Source organism: Colius striatus, chromosome 7 (assembly GCF_028858725.1).
Source record: "Colius striatus isolate bColStr4 chromosome 7, bColStr4.1.hap1, whole genome shotgun sequence".
In the NCBI taxonomy this organism is placed as follows: domain Eukaryota; kingdom Metazoa; phylum Chordata; class Aves; order Coliiformes; family Coliidae; genus Colius; species Colius striatus.
Window position 1 is genome coordinate 28,644,707 of NC_084765.1, and position 20,620 is coordinate 28,665,326.

The 20,620-nt window shown below is 38.6% G+C and overlaps 1 protein-coding gene across 1 annotated transcript; it reads right to left on the minus strand.

The window, feature by feature from the left end:
- Positions 1-5,342: 5,342 nt before the first annotated feature.
- Positions 5,343-16,962, minus strand: CHRNB4 (cholinergic receptor nicotinic beta 4 subunit). The gene is made up of 6 exons (XM_010199520.2): positions 16,848-16,962; positions 12,096-12,241; positions 10,873-10,917; positions 10,658-10,767; positions 7,578-8,547; positions 5,343-5,483 (listed from the first exon to the last, which is right to left on the minus strand). Exons 1-6 carry the CDS (start codon positions 16,900-16,902, stop codon positions 5,343-5,345), a joined length of 1,467 nt encoding a protein of 488 aa, XP_010197822.1. The 5' UTR covers positions 16,903-16,962.
- Positions 16,963-20,620: the final 3,658 nt, after the last annotated feature.

Below are 20,620 nucleotides of genomic sequence, written 5' to 3' on the forward strand. Positions count from 1 at the left end.
AGCAAATCAATTGCAAGAAAAACAGATGTTATTGCAGGCAGAGAGCAGTCTTGGGGCAAGGATAATAGGCAAGAGTCCTTAAACTGGTGCATAAACAAACCTGGTAATCTGACAATGCTAAAGATTTTTCCAGTCTGCTGCTATACAGGATCCCTCTATCAGAAGCTCATACCAGTCTACCAGGAGACATTTAATTAATAAAAATCTTACAATTGAATTGTTCTGAAGTGGATATTGATATTAGGGATGCATGATTTAGCAGTGAACTGAGATCATGGGACCTGAATTTCCAATTATGCTGTTAATGCTGAGGATTTTTTTTTCTGCCTCTGTCTCATCTTGCAAGAGTGTGTGCTAGGTGCTTGACTGTATAAAAAGGACCTGCTAATCCCAGGAGTAATTAAAAACATGTACAGCTGTTGACAGGATCGAAGCCCAGAGTGATATACATAGCTGAAATCTGTTAAAGATCGGGGGTTTTGAGTTGGAGATCAAACTGGACCCAGCTCTTGGGAATATCTATTTTTGGACTGTTCCTGTTTTCATGGATTAGAAATGTGAAATTTGCAAAGGGGAATAAGAGCATAGGATTCTAACTTGGTTCCACAAAACCTTATTGTACAGGAGGAAGGAGATGGACTAGAATGGGGAGTTGGTTTTGAAGTTCAATTGTGAAACCATGATTTGCAAAGTGGACGATTCCCCAGGTGCCATCAGCTTCCTTGTTAACGTATATGTCCCTTTTTGCTCCCCCTGCCTTGAACAACCAGGTGATACAAGGCTCGTGCATACCATCTTTATTGCTCACATCTGGACAGTCTGTGCAAAGGGAGGAGAGAGAAAAATGTGGTATTCCACCCTCATTTTTGGAAATGAAGAGAGGGCATCTCCGTGGCACAGGAGGCTGCACCCAGTTGGAGTTTTACTCCCTGACATTTAGGAAGAATAAAGGATGACCCCGTTTGGCACCATGTTAAGAGGCAGCATTGAAAGAAGGAGCACCAGACAACGTTCAGCTCAGCTGCTCTTGGCACAGAGCTTGTTTATCCTGTTTGCCCTGTCTCTTGGAGCATCACTCACTCCATCCCCAGACACATGCTCTTATGATAATTTCTGTAATTCTATTATCTTGGAGGAAATAGGCTTTACCGTCCATTTGATTTTATTTCCTTTTTTTCCAGACAACTCAGCTGCTTGGTCTTTTAGCTTAACCCTTTGTTTTGCCTTTCCAGAGCATTGAGACTAGATTTTTTTCCATTTCTGCCTTCTTGGCTTCTGTGTATAAGCACCATTATAACTGAAATTTCTGTTTGTTTCTTTTCAGTCCCAATTAGAAATGAGCTAAAGCTTCAAAGGTCAGATCAGATGTTCCCCAAAAGTCAGTGGTTAAAACTGAATAATTTGGAAACATTTGATCTGCAGAGGCAGCAAAGAAACATTGCATAAAGAGATAAAGGTGTAATTTGTCTAGTTATTGACACTTTCAGTGTTGTTTGTGTGTACAGATTTTTTTTTAATACCATCACATACTGGAGCTCCTGGTGAAATCAGTGCAGGTTTGCAATAGGATTATTTTTATGGCTAGGGAGAATGATGCGGTAAGAACATGTCATCATGACTGCATTGCAGAACTGCACAGGAGAATAATTGGTATGTATAGGGGGAAAATTATCTACTTAAGAAGGTTTGCAGTAACAAAGTCTGTAGTCTTGTGCTTTTTAATTAATGTGCCACTTTTAGAGGTGTTTTGCTTTGTTAAGATCGAATCTTAACTCATTTAATGAGGAAAAGAGTATTTCCCTCCCTTTGTCTAGAGTATTGATCATTCCCCTATTAAAAGCCAATGCTACTGGACTTTCTAGTTTGCTGTGGTTATATGAGTACAGAAATGGTCCCAAAGACAAATGGTACATGTTTGTGGTGGTGGTGGTGACTCTTCCACGTTTTGTGATGGAAGTCAGGATGGTAAGGGAACCAACAGAGGCTTTTCCTCACTATTAGGGAAGCAAAGACTGCTTGCATACTGCCATTAAAAAACAGTTTTAGGGAAAAATACATTTAGAATGACCACTTTTCTTCTTTATTTTTAAATGAGAAACATTACTGTAAAAACCCCAAAACGTGGAAATGTAGAAATTTCTTCTGTTTGATGAACTGGGATGTTACCATATTCATACTAGCCTGCAAGATGACATTTTTACTGTTTCCTTTTCCCCAGAAGTCTTTTATTTTTGAAATTTTACCAAAAAATCCAGCCAGAAAATCCTACAATTCTTCGACAAGTAAAACTGGGAACAGTTCTATGTATCACGTAGGTGGAGCTGCTGAGGGTTAGGGTAAAAAATAGCATTTCCATTTTGAAAGCACAGTTTTAGGAGGTCAGTTTTTTAAAAAAATTTGGGACTTTGGATGAAATTTTCCATTCTGAAGTTTGCTATTGATTGAAATACTTCTGGAAACTTAAAAAAAAATACAGTGGGGTTTTCCAAGAGCAAAACTAGGGAAGAATATATTGCTTCACTTATAATTAAAAAAGGAATGAGGTAGCCACAGTGTATGGACTGCAGCAGAGCCCACCATTTCCTGGATGAAGAGCTCCAGTTCTGCAGGGATCTCCCTGGGGCCAGGGATGTGCCTTTTAAAAGCTTTTTCTGGGTTTGTAAAGTTCAAGGCTTCCCTCTGCCTATGCTGTGTTAGCTGTTAGCTGACCTGCCAAATCCTTTCTGAAACTTTTGTCTATGCTGAGGATAATTCAGCTGAAGGCTGCAGTTATGAAACCAGGCATTATCAGTCATTACTGCTTATAAAGATAAGGCCAACTGTGAGATGGGAGTTCTGGAGGCCTCATTTCAGTTGCATTCAGGCAGTGAGGGGAAGGATAATAATAATAATACTAATAAGATAGCAAGGAGAGAAGTATAGATTGGTAGGAGGGTGAGAGCCAGACAGAGACAAAATGCTGTTTGTGCTGGGTGAAAAGAGTAGAGAGAGGAGTCTCTACTCTTCACAGGTGCAGTGTTCAATTGGATGGACTGTGGGATCTGGATCTAAGTTCCTGCATCCTTGGTTGCTTGGCTGGGAGAGCCCCTCTCCCTCTGTCCTACAGGAGTGTGTAGTAAGTAGCTCACAGGAGTGTTTAAATCTGTACTGCTTCTTTCAGATTCACTGTTCAAGGTTGTTATGGGATTTAAAAGTGTTTCACCTTTACACTGTGTAGTGCTGGCAGCTGCTCTGGCTTCCCTCTGGCTTCTCTGTAAGCAGAAAAAGGCACTTAGCAGCTGGGGCAGTGTGTGCACATGTACTTGTGATGTCCATTTCCAGGGCAGCTTCCAGCAAATAACCTAGCATAGAGCATCTTCCTGCAGGAGTGAAGGCACTCCTGTGCTCCTGGGGTCTGTCAGTGCCCCATCTCACTTCAGAGTGATTGTTTCAGTTGCCTGCAGAGAAATAGCTCTGCTCTGCTCTGTAGATTTGTTAAGTAGAGCCAGAGAAAGTAATTTTGACCCATTTAAACTTTACACTACCCAACAGTTACTGTGGGAAATGTCCAGAAGTGTTAGTCTTTAGGGGGATAACCAGAGCGTTGCCATCCTCTGGGAGAGGAGAATGTGGCAGCTTCAATGCTCACAGGGCACACCTGCATTAACATGGCTATCCTACAATCACCCTTCACTTTCTTGCTTGTCTTTAGTGATGGCCACAGTTACAGTGCACAGAGGAAGGGGAATGGGAGGGAAGATAACAGTGTTCCAACCATTCCTTGTTCTAGCATGCCACCCAAGGGAGATGCTGCTGCTGCTCACGTAGCCTCACTCACCTTACTTCTGGCAATTTTTCACTGTATTTTTTTCTAGGCTGTTGTGCACCAGACTATGCTGCAGTGCTCAGGCCCCTGGGAGAACCCTTCTAGTGTTCAGGGGTGCATGTGTGGGGTGTGTGGTGTGCAACAGCAGTGCTAGGGAGTGCAGTGTACAGGCAAGGAGGGGGTGAACACGGGAATCGGCAGAAGTCACAGAGTTTCTCTGAACAACTGGAAGGTGGTGGTGGAGCTGTTTTGGCATGTCTAAATCTATGAAGTTATCTGTAGCTGCCTAGGAGCAGTGATCTAGGTAGAGATGTAGCTCAGTTTTAATGAGAGCAAATAGAGAAGGAACCGTCTTAGTTTGTGGCTAGGTGAAGAATACAGCATTAGGTGTTAGCTAATCCTCCCCTGGGACAGGCAAGCTTCAAATTCCCTTCAAAAGTAGTAGTAAATTTTAACAGTTTGTTCATCAGTCATTAGTTGTACCTATCAATGGTGGTAAAATTGTTATGTCTTCTGACCACAGCACTAGGTAAAGCTGAGATTGGTTTAGCTTGAAAAATTCCAGGAGCCCACTCCTCTTTTTGCAGGGTACAAGCTGCCTTGAACAATGTGTGATGAGATTGTCCTGTGGGAATCTATGGCCTTCATCTGTCCTTTGCCAAAGACTTAAGACTGTACCTGTGTTATATGCTTTCCTAGCTAAATTGTTGAGGATTATACTTAAATCACATTAAAATCTCCCTAGCAAAACATGGAGATCTGTTTCTCCTCAGGTGTCTTCTCATTCTATCTGCCTTTCACAGATGTCTTCTCTATATGTTTTCCTGTGGTCTTTGCCTTAGATTCAGGAAAATGTAAATGAACCCCAGTTACATGAGCTGTCAAAGTTACAGGAACATTTCAGGACTAAATCTGCATAAAGGAAAATGTTACATTTTATTTGTATTTCATCATTGAACGGAACACATACATGTTTGTTTATCATATATTAATTTGGCTTCTGGTGATCAATCAGCTGTCAGAAATGGTAAAGTGAGAAACCTATTAGTGGTTACCTCAGAAACATGGCTCTGATTCTCAGTTTTGTTTTAAGTGTCATACTTAAACAGCTAAACAGTGATTCCACCTGTAAAGCTCATCATAAATCAGACACAAATAGTTTTGGTGTTTTGGAAGGAAATGTCGTAGCAATACCTTCTTTGTAACAGGTAAATTGCAGTATTCTAAGGAAAGAAAATGTCCTTTCTGAGGCTGTGTATGTAAAATACTTGTTTAATAATAATCCTGTGAGCCAGGATGGGCCATTGTACAGTAGGTGCTTTTCTCTGTACTTTTCAGGCTTCAAATAATTGAAAAAAGAAACAAGGTTTCACCAGAAGTACTGAACTCATTAAAAACATATGATAATTTTCTGTATGTTTGGGGTTTTTTCCCTATCACAATAAATCAAGTTCTAAACCTGATGTAAGAACAACTCAGTTAACATCTCTGGATTTAACAAAGGGGAACTGAGGGCAGAATGAGACCATCATGACAATTAAGGGTTCATGGTAGCAGTGTGGTTTTGAAAAAGTGGCTGCAGAAATAATCCAACGGTCCCCAGAACACAAACAAGGACGAATATCCAGAGAAACAGCCTGTCCACTACCATAGCAACATACTTCCAATCTTCAATGACCTGGAAGAAAAAGCCAATTAAAGATATTAGCAATTTGTTGTATTCTTTTGACCATTTTCTTGCTAATGCTGAGGTCTTATTTAAAAAAAATAAAAGCATACAACACTCAAAGTTCAGGGAATAAAGTGACTTTAGATTTGAGAAAGGATTTTTTTCCTACAGCTGTTCTGGATAGTGGAGAAAAATACCATAAATATATATTAGCTGTCCTGGATGCATCGGGTACTGAGCATGACCACCTCATGGAAGCCAGTCTGGAAGGACATACAGTATAATGTAATTAAAGTGGGGGTTTTTTTCTTTAGTTTTAGTTTGCAGATGCTATAAATTTCAGTGGACAAAAATAGATGGTGTTTACTGACGTTAAACAATGTTAGCTTCAGAGTTCTTTTCTTATCAGCAGTCATCTTAATCAAGGGATTTAATGCATATTAATACTGTTGCTTTTATTAAAATCCCTTTTTGCCTTGCATACGTTATCTGTGAAAGTCACGGCTTTAGATTCTGTTCTCAAACTGAAGTAACCATCAGGCTATTATTGTAAAAGGGGAATATATCAATCTTCATTTGCATCTCAGGAATGAGTATTTTTTCCTGTTTCATTGATTCTAGTTACACATGGGATATCTTCACCTCAGTGACTTTACCATGCTTGTCAATTACCTAATGCCTTCTTTCAGAACATCACATACTTTTCCTTCAGTGCACACTATTAATTTCCACTGCTGCTGATGGGAATTGTGTGCTTCCGAGGTCAGCCTACAGTAAATGTACATGAATGGTTGTTATCAGAGCACGATAATGAAGGATGAAAGCAGAGACTGAAATTATCAGTCTGTAGAAGTGATATATGATATCAGAGGACTCTGTGTGAAAAGCATGCCATTAATTTTTACTGCATAAAATACCCTTGAAAGTTGTTCGTAATATCAAGTGAAAGCTTTGTAGATCCTTCAATGTGCAACACATTCTTGCAAGAATTTCTGAGCAATTAGAAGACTTTTTTTTTCTACTCTATGAATTCTGCTTCTGCTCAGTCTGTTTCAATGTTTACAAGCTCATGTCTAATGTTACTAGCTGATTTTTATTTATATTGACAGTAATTTCAGCTAATAGAAAACATGAACTACTCAGCAACATGCTCCTCAAGAGACTTCTGCAAGATGAGAAACCAGACTTTATTTAATCTGCTTGTCTGAGGGACGAAAAGCACAACAGTCATATAGAACCTACAGTCTGACTGGCATCTGGGTCAGAGAGAGGGCACTGGAAGGTATGAGGATGACTTTTCCTAACCATGAGTGCTTGTCTAAACAAAATTCTGAATAATCTGGGTTTTCCCAAGTATTATTCACAGTGTATTTCTCTCACTTTTAGTGTGCTAACTAGTAGTATATGAGTAGGGCAAGTGAATAGAGCAGATGCAGCACTGCTTAACTGTGTGCTGGATAAAGTACTTCTCATAGACATTAACAAGTCTGATTTTAACTCAAATGAAAGAAGTGTCAGCTCTGCTGACATTAGGATTTCGATCCTACCCGTTGTGCTTGCCACATATAGACAGATATCTTAACCTGGAGAGAATGTTTGCAAAGGCATTTTACCAGTTTTACTAAATCCTCCTTCTGTGCCTGGTTAGGTATATAATGCTTGAGCTGCATACAGATTATTTTTGGTTAACGTGGCCTGGCCATGGGTTGAGTCACAGTCTTACTGAGTAAAATGGGGAAAAATATTATTTTTCTGATCTGGAACTCAGTATTATTTTTTTCCTCTGCCAAGCACTACCTGAATGTGACAACACAGCTTTTTCAAGGGTGTTTCATGACTCACTGGGCAATAAACAGTCTCTCTTTGTAGAAATGGCCATGTTACTTTCCAGGGCAGTATCAGCATTTGCAATTTAGTAAAAGATATGCATTAAGTTCTTTTAATGGCAAAAAATATTTCCTTTTATAAGTTATAGTTAGAATATCTCTAAAAACTTCAGAATAGCTAGGGAGTTCAACTATGCCTTCTAAAGAACAGTGTGTTGCAGAGGAGGACATGAAATGAAGTTTAGAAAGACCGGGATGATTTCTCATTTTAACTTACGCTCTGGTCGTTGTCATCACTTTTCATGTGCTCTGCTATAAAACTGACTCCATCAATTGCTTCTTGGACTTCAGGAGAAAATTTTGTGCATGTTCTTAACCTAAAATCTCGATGACTGCTGATGTCAAGAGTCTCTGTGATTTTCATATCATATTTTTTGGCAGAGGTTGTATTCAAAAAATAAGTAGAGTTCTTGTAGAAGTCAGCTGGTTCCGTACAAAGATTCTCTGCCCTTGCCTTTTTGTAGCTGCACGGCTTTTGCCGTGGAGAATTATTTTCTGGACGCTTCATGAACAGATAGGCTGGAAGTCTTTCAAGGAAAACCAGCTTTACCCAAGGGGGCATAGTGTGAGTACTTGGAGATCTGTGGTGGACGTTGAGTACACAGACACTGGTAACTATTGAGAAGGTCACCAGTACCATTGTAAACATGAGATACTTCCCAATCAGTGGAACATCTAGAGATGTTGGAGGGACAATTTTGGAGATCAGCAGCAAGAACACAGTCAAGGCAAGCAACACAGATATGCATAAGGTCATTTTTTCACCACAGTCTGAAGGCAAGTAGAACACTAGGATGGCTAAGGATGTAATTAGCACACAGGGAATGATAAGATTGATGGTATAAAAAAGAGGTTTCCTTTTAATAATGAAGTCATATGTCACATCAACATAACTGGGATCCAAAGGATTTACAGTCCTTCTTCCTGGGAGTGCTACAATGTCCCACTCTCCACTTGGCGTGAAGTCATCCATGCTTGCCATGGAAGTTTTAAGCACTATATCAATTTCTGTATGATCATATGTCCAAGACCGGAACTTTAGTGTGCAGTTTTGTTGGTCAAAGGGGAAATGCCTCACTTCAATCTTGCATGCACTCTTATAAATGGCTGGTGGCAACCAGCGAATGCTTCCGTTATTCTTTACAATTGCATTTGTGTAGAGTGAAACTTCGTATGTGCCGTCCGCACTAACGAAAAAAGAGAAAGGAAAAAGAGAAGGTAATAAAATGTTAAGAGGAAGAACAGAGTTCAAAACAGAAGAGTTCTGACATTCTTGGTGTTGTGAGCCTCAGTTGTTTCCAGACTCAAAGTTTAGTAATACTTTGATTTTGAAATCTATGTTGTAGGGTGCTAGAACTGGATAGAGAGGTTAACGTATGCATTTCTACCAATTGGAGATTTGATATTTGTTCCAATACTCACAAAAAATATTTTAAAATAATTATTATTGAATAATAAATACGCATCCCTGTTTCATCCAAAGAACTCAAAGTACTTTGTAAATGTTTGTTTAAGTAATTAAGGTTTACTACATCTCTGAAGGCTCAGTAAAAATTTGATCATGCAATATGAAAATGGAGGTGCCTTTGAACTGGAACACGGCCACTGCTAAGAACACAGCAGCATTCCTAAATGACTTGGACAAGGAAATAAGGGCGAGTAGTGTTAGTTAGAAATGCAGGGAAAGTGCAGGCAGAGAAAATGTGATTATATGGTTTATAATTTATTGCACCACTGCAGTTAATGTTGCTTATTACAAAACCAGAACAAACAAGCCACAGTGCTCTTAGGGCCCACAAACAAGCTTGGCTTTGTATCTCCTCCAGCTGCCAAACTTCCACCAGGAGAGTCTTCTGTGTCGTGATGGGCCTGTTAATTCAGGGAGAAGAATGTTATCACTCAGTCATAAATATCTCCTTCTGTCCAATGTTTCTGGGCAAACAACGCTGTTCAACATATGAAGCATCCTGAGGTAGAAATGTGGTCAATTGCTGAAAAATATTATTGAAATTTAGTCTTTCTGAGTGTCATCACTGCATCTTCTCATGCGTGTTGTGCAACACTTCTCAAACTCAGGCCCTCGGGCTACCAAAGAAACGTGTAACAGTAGGAAGAAATAGTATGTTGTCTGGAAAAATATAAGGCCAAACTCACTCCAAGTGTAAAGGAATAAAGTTGAGCTGACTATGGTTAAGTAGCACCTTTTTATTTGAGTGGAAATGTACTTCTTCAGAGTGAATTAAACGTCTCATGGATCACTTGTTGGCAAGACATTATGACAGAGCTGTTTCCGGTGCAAAGGTGATTTGTTTTTTTCCCTAAGCTGGGAAGTGCTACAAGTATCCAAGGCTTGGAACAGGCAGAGCTGTTCTCCAGATGAACCAGCTATGACACACTGCTCAGAATCATAAAATCATAGAATGGTAGGGTTGGAAGGGACCTTTAGAGATCATCCAGTCCAACTGCCCTGCAGAAGCAGGTTCACCTAGATCAGGTTCTTGAAGACCTCCAAGGAAGGAGCCTCCACAACCCCTCTGGGCAGCCTGTGCCAGGAGTCCCTCACAGTAAAATAGTTTTTTCTTATATTTAAGTGGAACTTTTTGTGTTCCACTTCTTGTGCTTCAGGAGCAGAAAGTTACAGAGAGTTGTCCTTAATCTAAAATTTTATTTGGAAGCTTTATACTAATTCAAACATGTTCCTGTATGTTTAAGAAGCCTTTTAAAACTATTTCGTTCCATTCTTACAGTCCAGTAAATTATATCATCTGGAGAGTAAGGAATGAAGATGCAGAAAGCAGGAGCACAATTTACCAGAACAAGATTTGACCAGGCAGAGTACATCCTAATCCACTATCTGAATTATTTTTTGACTAATACAATAGTTTTAAGTATTTCCCAAATCTGATTTCCGATAGTAGGATTCCAGGGACTTAACTCAGTTATATATAAACTTCCTAGATTTCCCATCTGTATACATTCATAAGTCACCATGTGTTCATGAGTTCACGAATTCATCATTTTTAAAAGTATCATGAAAGCATATTATAAGTTTTGATTTTTTTCCTTCCTAAAAACTGGGTATCATTCACTGCAAGACTTTACTAGAGATTTAAAAACAAAACAAAGCAAAATAAAATTATCTTTGGGGCCACTACCCCAGTCAGACATCCTTGATACTGGCTAAAATTTACAAAAAACAGATTTAGAATTTTATCAGACCTACTTCATTGGTTCTGATGCTTGTTTCTTGATAAATAATTACAATTTGTCTGTATAAACTACGGTAGTTTTACTTACTTATTGTAAAGCACAATGTCTGGCAACCAGATGTGTTTTGAAGGTATTCTCAGCTTATTTATTCCATCATAGTCAGAGGGCTTCCAAGCCAAGCGATAATCAATCCACTCCTAAGAGAAGAATTGTACAGTTGTGATGGGACTATCCAGATCAGCACTAACAAAACAAACGCTGTGACGGAGTGAAAGCAGTCATGTTTGTGTGGGTTTGGTTACCTGGTTCAGCCAGACGTTTGTGGTCATGATCTGCTCCCGTTCATTCTGCAGGGAAAAAGAGAGCAAAAACTTGTCCTCTAAAACGTTTCACTTTACTGCCATAATAATTGAGGATATTTCCAACTGTGCAGCATAATTCTGTCTAGCATATTTCAATACAGATATTTCTCTGCTGTTAAAATGGTCAGTCTTGTATACATACTGATGAAAAATAATAACTCCACAGTGTAGGGCTCCAAGTGGCATTTAAGAAGGACAGTTGTGACTGGAGTGAGTGGGACAGTTTAGGAACCATTACCAATACCCTGCTGAGCCGATTTTTTTCTTTCCCCCTATGTGGATTTGATTTGAAACAGAAGGCTTAGAAGGCCTTTTGAAAGGCCTAGAAGGCCTAGACCAGGAAGGCCTAGATTGACTTGTGTGAGGGTTATGTAAGGTTTTGCCATGTAAGCTCATGCAAATTCTGGCAGGGAGACTGTATCCTCTTTTTCATGAAAGGAGAGAGCAAAAGTGAAAGCTCTGTTTCAAGAAATTATTCCCACTTAAATGCTGGATCTTGTTCCCACTGCAGTTAATGCTAAACTTCTCTTGGCATTGAGATATGTATTTGTACATTGAAAGGACTGAAACACATGCTACCCTTGTGAATGAAAATGTCTTTCAGACCCATTGAAGTAGTTTTTACTGAATATGAGGAGTTGCTTACATGAGGATTGTTTTAACCTATTGTTAACCTAATGTTAACCTATTCCATCTGAAATGAACACATGTTCTTCTTTACATTTCACTCTGCTGATATGCCTGATATGCTGTGAGATTTTGAGATGGCTTTGTAGCTTTTCAGACCATTCAGCCACATTTATTTGATGCTAGCAGCAGAAAGTGTTTTAGCATTGTGTACTCAGCCCAGAGTAGATCCTGACCTGGTGGAACTTACAGTAGCTGTGCTGAAATCAGTGGAAGGATTTAGGGTTTTTTTATCAGCATATTTCTATTGGATGGAGATCTGGATGCTGTCCTTTGTTGCTTATGTATGGATTAATGTCCCAGTTGTAGATGCTTTCTGAAGTGTAAAACCAGTAAATTGCATGCATGGGCCCTGCCAACTAAGTGTTATGACGTAAACTAGAGAATAACAGGGACATAGTAATGCCGACATTATTTTACTTAGAGTGCTGTGCAGATAATAATGATTTAAAAGGCATAACCTAATTTGAACTTACCACACTGATGAGCTGTGCCAGGGAAACATGAAGTTCTATAGATACCAACTGGGATGAGTTGACAGCTGGTCGAATTAACTTATTATACCTGTCAGGACTCAGTAGGTAGTTCATTAGCTTTTCTTCAGCATCTGCTGCGGTGCTTCCTGTAAGAGACATCACGTAACAGGATTATAGAACAAAGTCCAAGTGACACGATGCAGGGATCACAGGATTTCTGTGCATCAGATTATCTTCGTGAAATAATGAGAGCTTTTGATTTTTCTAAAGAGTATAGGCTTGTGTGAACAGAAGGCTATGTTACTTGCACCAATATCTGTTCTGCTGAAGCTGAGTGTTTTTCATAGAGCACTGATCAAAGCAGACTAATCGGAAGACCTTGTGCTTTTTTCACAGTACAATGTGAAGCTCAAATTGATAAATACTTTTGGGAGTACATTCAGAAATAGAAACTGGGAGCAAAATGCCCTCTTAATAGCAGAAGAATAATGTTTGAACAATACAAATACAGGGAGTCTGGCTGTGAATTCTGTCTTTAGTGTCATAGGAGACAGTTGCAGGCACATGTACAAGTCCGAAAGACTCTGATCTGTGTAGAGAAAACTAGGAGATGAAGTCAAGGGATTTTTTTTTGTGATTGGAAGCTCTTTGTTAGCTAGTGATGAATGTTTCTGTTTCAGAACAGGTTTATTTCAAAAACCTGAGGCAGTACATAAGCCTTATTTTAAGTGGAAACAAAACCTGATTCATGGACTAGCACAAATACTGTGAATCTTCGATGGCAAAGCTGGAGTTCAGTGGCTAAAATATAGTATCTGCAGGATACTATCTAATAAGCCTGAACATTCTCCATGACGCAGAACAGCTTAGGGCACCACCCCAGAAGTAACCATGGGCACAACTCCAGAAGTAACTGCATCTCTTCTCATGTTCTTGTATGTGGTTTTTTAAGCCATTCTAGTGGACTTTTCAAATGACTATTGACCACGTACTAATACTAATGACTAAAGCCCTGGTAACATCCTAACAACTGGATTGACCCACAGAGATTCTGCTATATATTGAGTAATTCTGTTTTGAATTATACAGTTGACAGTGATGGACACAAAGGTTAATGAACACAGATTCTAATCTAATTGGTAGAGTGTTTCTTCCATAGGAAAGGCCAGCTAACTCACCATTAGATATTGCAGAATTGAGGATGGTGTCCCTATAGCATACTTGTTTAATTATTCACCAGAGCAGTTCCACACTGTAAAAACCACTGGCCATGCAAGTATTTTAAATTTGTGGTACATTAATTTGTTTTGGTTTTGTGTGTTGTAGCATATCTATGAGATCCAGAGAAAGGTAGACATAAGAAAACTAGGATCACGTAGGCAGCCAAAGTTTGCGTGCGTGTCCAGAAGGTGCTCAGTTTGCGTGTGGAAAGGGCAGTAAGTTGCTTGGGGGAATAAGTTTTTCTTGAAACTTGGTACTTCTGAATTCCACTCAGATTAAAAAAATACTATAAGAAGTTCTTGTTTCTGATCTGGTAAGAAAGTGGAGTGACAGAAAAGGAAACATGATCAAACAGATTTTTTGTGTCTAAAATTATCTTTGACTCAAACACCTGGAAAAGGTTGAGATAAACATCAGGCTTGTTTTAAATATTTTAAGACCAGCATATACTATGGCATTGGTAGCGCAAATTTTATCATATACACTTACTCGTAATATTGTTCTTCCGAATGTGCTTCTCAAATACTTCCCAAGCCATTTGGGAAAAGAAATTTGGATTAATGCCTCTTTGTTTGTCAGATGAATTGGGGTTTTTTTTAATAATACTTGCTTTTTACCTCCCTGGAAGTCATTGTAAAAGTTCTAGTACCAAATGATATTTTAATATTACTTTTATTCTCAGTGTAAGCCTGCCTAATCAAAGGCTCATCAAGCTAAAGCTATACTGATCCTTTCTAAGCTCCAAATTCTGTTTTTCTTTGTGTATTGCAATCAAGATAGCTAAATTTGATGCTGTGAAGAAAATGAGGCCACACTCTAAGAATGAGTTGTTCTGTCTTTATAAGGACAGTTGAGAAGCCTCATGGTAGCTAAAGAAAGAATCTTGGTTAAAGTTTTTTTTTGCTTTGATTTTTGTTTTTAGTTTAGTTCCTGCTGTTGCATATATGTGACATATGCAGATGACTATAATGAAAATATAAATAGTCCCTTGATTGTTCTCTTACAGTGGTCACTGAAAGGTGCTAGCAGGACACTGAATTCTTGTTTGAGTTGTTAAATATGTTTTCACTGTGTTACCACCTTTTTCTGTAAATATTCTAGTATATGGAGTATTTGCTAAACAGTAAGATGTAGAAACTGCAGAATATTTGCAGAAAGCTATTTCTGAATTTATAATAATCCTATTCTCTGAAACTTGGTTTTAGCAATCGTGGTCATCTGATCTGCAAATCAACGTATACTGAGGGGTCTGCATGTCTGATGAGAACAGCTCAGCTTCCAAAGTACTGAGTCTGTCAATGAAGTTTATACAGATGAATCATGGCTTTATGACTTTTTTTTAAAAATTATATGCTAAACAATAAATCTTAAGAGAACTTATTATCCATTCTTAGGGAAAAAGTTTATGTAATGAATAATTTTTTGTTAAAATTGCCATCCTATCCCAACCTTTAAATAACTTAATCGTCACAAATACCACTAGATGTCAGCAGTGCACTGCCCTAAATGTTGCTAAATCCGGTCTCTAAATACAGTGTAAAAATGAGTGATTCTTGTATAATTTTTGTAATCTATTTTCCATTACCAATCAACATATTAAACAGTTGGCACGTAATGAGAACAAAATTACGAGGCATATAAGTTCATCTCTATATGCATTTCAGAATGTCAGTAGCCATGCACTTGAAACTCTTTTTCCTCTCAGAGTCGGAAGACATGGAAGTGAACTTTCCCTTGCAAACTGTTTTTTTTCCAAATAGTAGTCACCAGAAATGCTGCAGAAAGTAGACTGATGCTTTTAGACAAATGATTTTAATAAGAGTGATGAACCAATCCTAATTTGAACTATTGAACTATTTTTTTGAGCTGAAAACAGTAATAGAGAAAACACATTGTGGTGGATCCTGATCTACGGAAATTGTTTCAGCTTCACTGAACATGCAACACATCTATTCCATGAAAAGGAGAACAAATTGCTACATAACTTGCAGTACACATTCTGCAGTAAGTTTGTTTTCTCTGTGGGAACATGACCATTCCATTAAAAAATATTGCTTCAGAATATTTCCACATTCAAAGCAGAAGAAACAAAACCACAGACTTAACTCCCCTGTCTAAACTTTCCCTTTTACATGGTTTAACTTAAATATATAAGATGAAATAACTAGTTGCCCTCTGTTATGTTATTTTCAGTGTAATGATCAATATATCGGCGTGATCTCCACAAAAGGGCATAAAGATCAATATTGACAAACACAGGCAAGTGTTATCACTATCTAAAATGCAAAATTTAATATGAAGCATGTTTCCTCCATTTCACTGACTTCAATTATTTTAACAAATGTTGAAATAGTGTTTGTTTAGAAATAGTATATTATAGCATGTTTTCATGTTTGCTCTTTCCTCTTTTATAAATAACTTATGTGAACAATGGTGACATACAAAATTCCCGTCTTCAATTATTAAAAAGCAAGTGAGAAGAAGCAATAAGACAATCCCATTACCTCCCCTGAAATTACTTGTGATGCTGTTACTTCTCAGTTTACTCTTGAGTAAAAAGATTTATAAAACCTCTTAGAACAACGCAGGGTAGTATGGAACACTTATTTTTCCAGAGGAAATAATGATGAGTTTACTGTATTTTAAAGACTATTTTAATTTCTACGCTGCAATTAATGCAAATAAACCCAAAATACTAATGAGTTTAAAAGTGTGTAATCTAAGAATCTAAGGCAGGCCCTCACTCTTCATTTGTTAAAAAGCAGATATTTTCTAAAGTTGCTTTACAGTGATTGAAGAAACAACACAACTGTGGGATGAATAGATAATTATGGAAAAGATGTGATTTTTGTTTTGGTTCAATTTCAGACTGTTTCAGTCTGAACACTTCAGTGGAGGCTCTCTCTCTGGAAAGACGCTCCCATGGTAAATGCTCTATTTCACACTGCCATTGGGCTGTGCATGTTGATTAAAAGATGTGCAAGAAATCCTGCTGGACTAAAGAAAATGTTCTTAATGTAAATTTGTGGGTTTTTTTTAAGCATATGTGTACATATTTATACTTAGTTTAAACTATTTACATACTAATCAAGCAATTAGGAAGTATGAACTCTGCAAAACATAAGAACTTGAGCCAGTAATCGTAGAGGGGTGAGATCTGCCTTATTTATGGTTCATGTTATGGCTCATTTTTAATTTTTTCACTCTCAGCACAATACCTGCTTTTCCCATCACAGATGGTTCTGAGAGCATCTAAAGGGATATTATTTAGTGATTATCACTGTCGTCTTCTACTGCTCTGTTTTTTTCTGTCCAACTTACTATCTGTCCACATCCATCGTAGTGGATTTGCTGATACTGAACAAGCCAGAAATGACACTAAAATAATCAATTTCATGCATCCTCTTAAAGTCTGCAGCTTACCGAGGCGATAGTTACAAATTGTCTGAGAGCTTATATCACAGTCCTACCTCCCAGCCCCGAAAGCTATTGTGGTTCTGCAAACTGTATCTGAAAGAAAAGATCACTTACCGTTAAAATAAAAGGAGCCCACTACAAAGAGAAAAAGAGTGTACATATTCCTCATGGCAATAACAAGAAGAGGTGGATTACTGTTCTTCAATTAAGACAGCTGGCAGTAGTCTGTGTTGTCGGGGATGCATAAGGAGGAGATGTAAAAGCAAACCTGAATCTTGGAGGTATTAAATGACTGGAAAGAGACAGACAGTAGGACCTGGCAGAAGCATTCTGCAAAGTGGAGTTTTTGTGAGCATAGTGGTCCCTCCCCCTTTGCAGCTGTTTAAAGAGCTTTGTGAAGAGGAAAAGCACGTAAGAAGAGGCAACATAATGTGATAATATTGAATAAGAGGAAATGAAAGAGCAAGCTAAGGAACACAATCTACAAAATACAACTGCTTAATTCTTGCTACTAGATAATGTTTAGAAGCCTTTCTGGTTAATAAATGTGGTGGGTGGGAATAGCTGTGTGGGAAGAGCTGGTTCTAACTTTGTCCTGTAAGACCTGTTAGTGAAAGACGTGTCAATAAATTGTAGCCCTAGCAGAGGGTAGTTTTCTATGTCAAGGGAAAAAGTTGATTACCTACTGCCAACCCTTTTCCACTCAAAGGCCCACATATGTGATCTTGCTAAACAAGAACACCAAAAGATTTTTTGAGAGCAGCAGGAGGATAGAGAATTTGTGGTCATTAGCATTTGACAGGATTTTTTAAGGAAAGAAGAAATACCAGTAGCTATAAAGACACCCCAGAGGAGCATTAGAGAAATTCTACAGAAGGGATCTTTTACAGCTAGAGGATTCAACAGAATATAGAGTACCATGTGTTTTGGGACTTGTCATGGGAAGATTTGTGTAGAAGAAATGAGAAAGGTCTTCCCTACCCTTTGCAAGCATTGTAGGACAGGCTGAAATCCCTGGATGGGGCGGGGGGGGAAAGGTGCTAATCTTCTCAATACTTTTTTCTCTCCATATTGAGGCTCTTCTGAGCTTCAGCTGGCCTCAAGATGCACTTCTGCTCTTGTCTCATCTCCCAACATTGTAAGACCATTTGCTAGGATGAAGGCATTTGTGATACACCAGTGTAACATAGCAGACTTCTGCATCTGGTGCAGGAGTTACCTGACTGGAATTATTTGGAGAAGGTCACTTGCTGCTGTTTTTAGACAAGCTGTCGGTGTAGTGTTGAACAACTCATTGTCTTCTCCATAGTTGTTTTAGCCACTTTCTTTTTTCAGTCAGTAGGCAGGTACATTACAGCTTCATTGCCTTTAAAGGATCTACCATCAGAGACAACCCAATGCGTAAAGTGACTACTAAAATTTTTTGTAGTTGTGCTTTCTACAATCTGTTTAACTCCTAAACATTCTATCTATTATTTTTGGCTTAATTCTTTGGAGTACGACAATGGATCGAGTGAGACAAATGGAAATACACTCACTGCATGGACCTCTACTTGGATAAAGCAAGCTGTTACGAGTTAGCTTTGATGAAGTGCCTTGTGCTCTTACTCTGAAAACTAGAGGTATGTTACCTATACCATATACTCCTTTGAGGATTCCCAGTCATTCTTTGAAGAACTCACATCCTTCTGTCATTAGAAAGATGACTTGTATATTCTCACTTTTCCTCATCTGCAATGTCAAATTATTTCCCTTAATACACCTTTCATATAACACCCTTAGTTATACTTTGTCACATTTTAAAGAGTTGTTAACTTTAAAAACTGTAAAACTTTGACCTCTTATAACTACTGCACTTTTATATAAATATATGTGACCACTTTGTTTAGAGGTGCAGTTATTGCATCTTAATGCTACAGAAACATCTTAGATTAAAAAAAGTTCTATGAGTTTTGTAAGAATTGATGGTTGATGATCTCTAGGTATTCAAAAATGTTGTGCAACACACTGTTGCCTTGTTGTTAGCCATACTGACATAAACACGCTGGTTTTATTACTTATCTTAATGATTAGGTCCAGCCTGGTATCAATGATCCTCTGTAATAGCTCCTGCTTGTTTTTTTAATTTCTTTTTTTTTGTGCTTTCATCACTTCCTTTTCCCTCTTACTTGTTATCTGTTAGCTGGAATTGATTTATATTGGAGTAGTTTAGCCTGGAGAAGTCTTCAGAGAGACTTTGGTGCATCCTTTCAGTATTTAAAAGGGGATTATTAGAAAAGTGGACACAAACTTTTTAATAGAGCCGATAGCAATAGGACAAGAGATAATAGTTTAAAACTAAAAGTGAGTAGATTTAAACTAGATAAAAGGAAGCCATTTTTTTACGCTGAGGATGGTGAAAGAATGGAACAGGTTGTCCAGAGAGGTTGTAGATGTCCTGTCTCTGGAAACATTCTAAGTCAAATTGGAAGGGGCTCTGAGCAACTTGATCTTGTTGAAGATATCCCTGCTTATTGCAGGGGGGTTGGACTAGATGGGTTTTAAAGGTCTCTTCCAACCCAAACCATTTATGATTCTAAATGAGAGTTCAAGTACTTACCTCAAAATACTATGGGAACTGAAGATGAGGAGAATGGTTTCAGTTAAACAAACAGGACGGTCATCATTGGGGCATCTGCTTGGATGAAAAATTCCAGTGCAATCTTAGTGTGAATAAACTGACTGAAAATATAACACTATTTCTCTGCTTCTCTCCAGCTATTCATTACCAGTATGTAGAAATGTTGCCTTCCCACACAAAATTATCCTCTTGTAAATGTCACAAACCCTAAGAGGTGCGTCCCAAGCAGAGTGGTTATACTGAGCCCTTTGCTTGCTTCTCACTACAGTGTGTTTGGCTTGTACCTTGTCAGAGGCTTGTAGGATCAGAGACCTTGCTAAACTCTTGAGGCTGCTGGACAATGTTGTCGTTCATAATGGAAGGGGAGCTGTGCCTTCAGTTACTGAGGGTATGTTTGAGCAAAGTACCAGTCTGCTGGGGAAGAAAAACTGCATCTTTTTGTCTGTTTTTACTTTCTAGTATCTGAAAGAAACAAAAGTTTTCTCACGAAAGACTCAGGTCAGACTCTGCAGTGAAGCACTTTTATTGAGCGTTCTTGCAAGAGGGGGTGTCCTAGCTGGTAGGCACACCTGATAGATACAGCATTCGGCTTTTCATTCCCTATCCCAGCCGCAAGGTCCCTCCCTTGTTTCCCCATTGATTAGGTACTCCAAGGTTTACAGCTTCTCCTCAGGGGATGTCTGGTTCTTTGTCATGATCTTATCTTGTCACTCACCTCCACCATCTTATCTTGTCAAAAAATTAAAATTCAAAACTCACGTAGCATCTAATTAATAATACAAAGAAACAGTTATGGAAGAAATCCTTTGTCTTAATTCCCTTGGCTCCATCCTGCAAAAACAACATTAACATTTCCCATAGTATCTGACCTATTTCTCCTCAAAGGCAAATCTTCCATCTGCCAACCCAGCCTCTGTGCCTTTCCATTGATTTCGGGAGTAACAGATGTATGGACCCTGAAGTCACTGTGCTTGTACCATCTATGCTGCTTGATGCTTCAGAGTTGAGTAGCTGTTCAAGATATAACAAAACAGATGGGCATTGCTTGACCAAAGCAAGAGGCCATCACAGAGCCAAAGGGTCACAGATCATTCACTGGTTGCACTGTTTTTCCTGATGAAGTAAGGGTGGACAGGGAGAATTATCACATCTGGTTTTCTCTCTCTGGCCATATCCCTTCCTTTGCCATTCATTCACTTGTGTTCATTCGTTGTGACAGATCACCAAGGGTCTTGCTTGGTCACTTGTGCAATGCAATTGTTTTCCC

Coding starts and splice junctions, on each gene's coding strand:
- CHRNB4 (XM_010199520.2), bottom strand. CDS start 16,902: ATGAGGAATATGTACACTCTTTTTCTCTTTGTAGTGGGCTCCTTTTAT. Junction 10,918..12,095: donor TGGCACAGCTCATCAGTGTG/GTAAGTTCAAAT, acceptor TTTTCCCTGCAG/AATGAACGGGAGCAGATCAT. Junction 10,768..10,872: donor CAAACGTCTGGCTGAACCAG/GTAACCAAACCC, acceptor TTCTTCTCTTAG/GAGTGGATTGATTATCGCTT.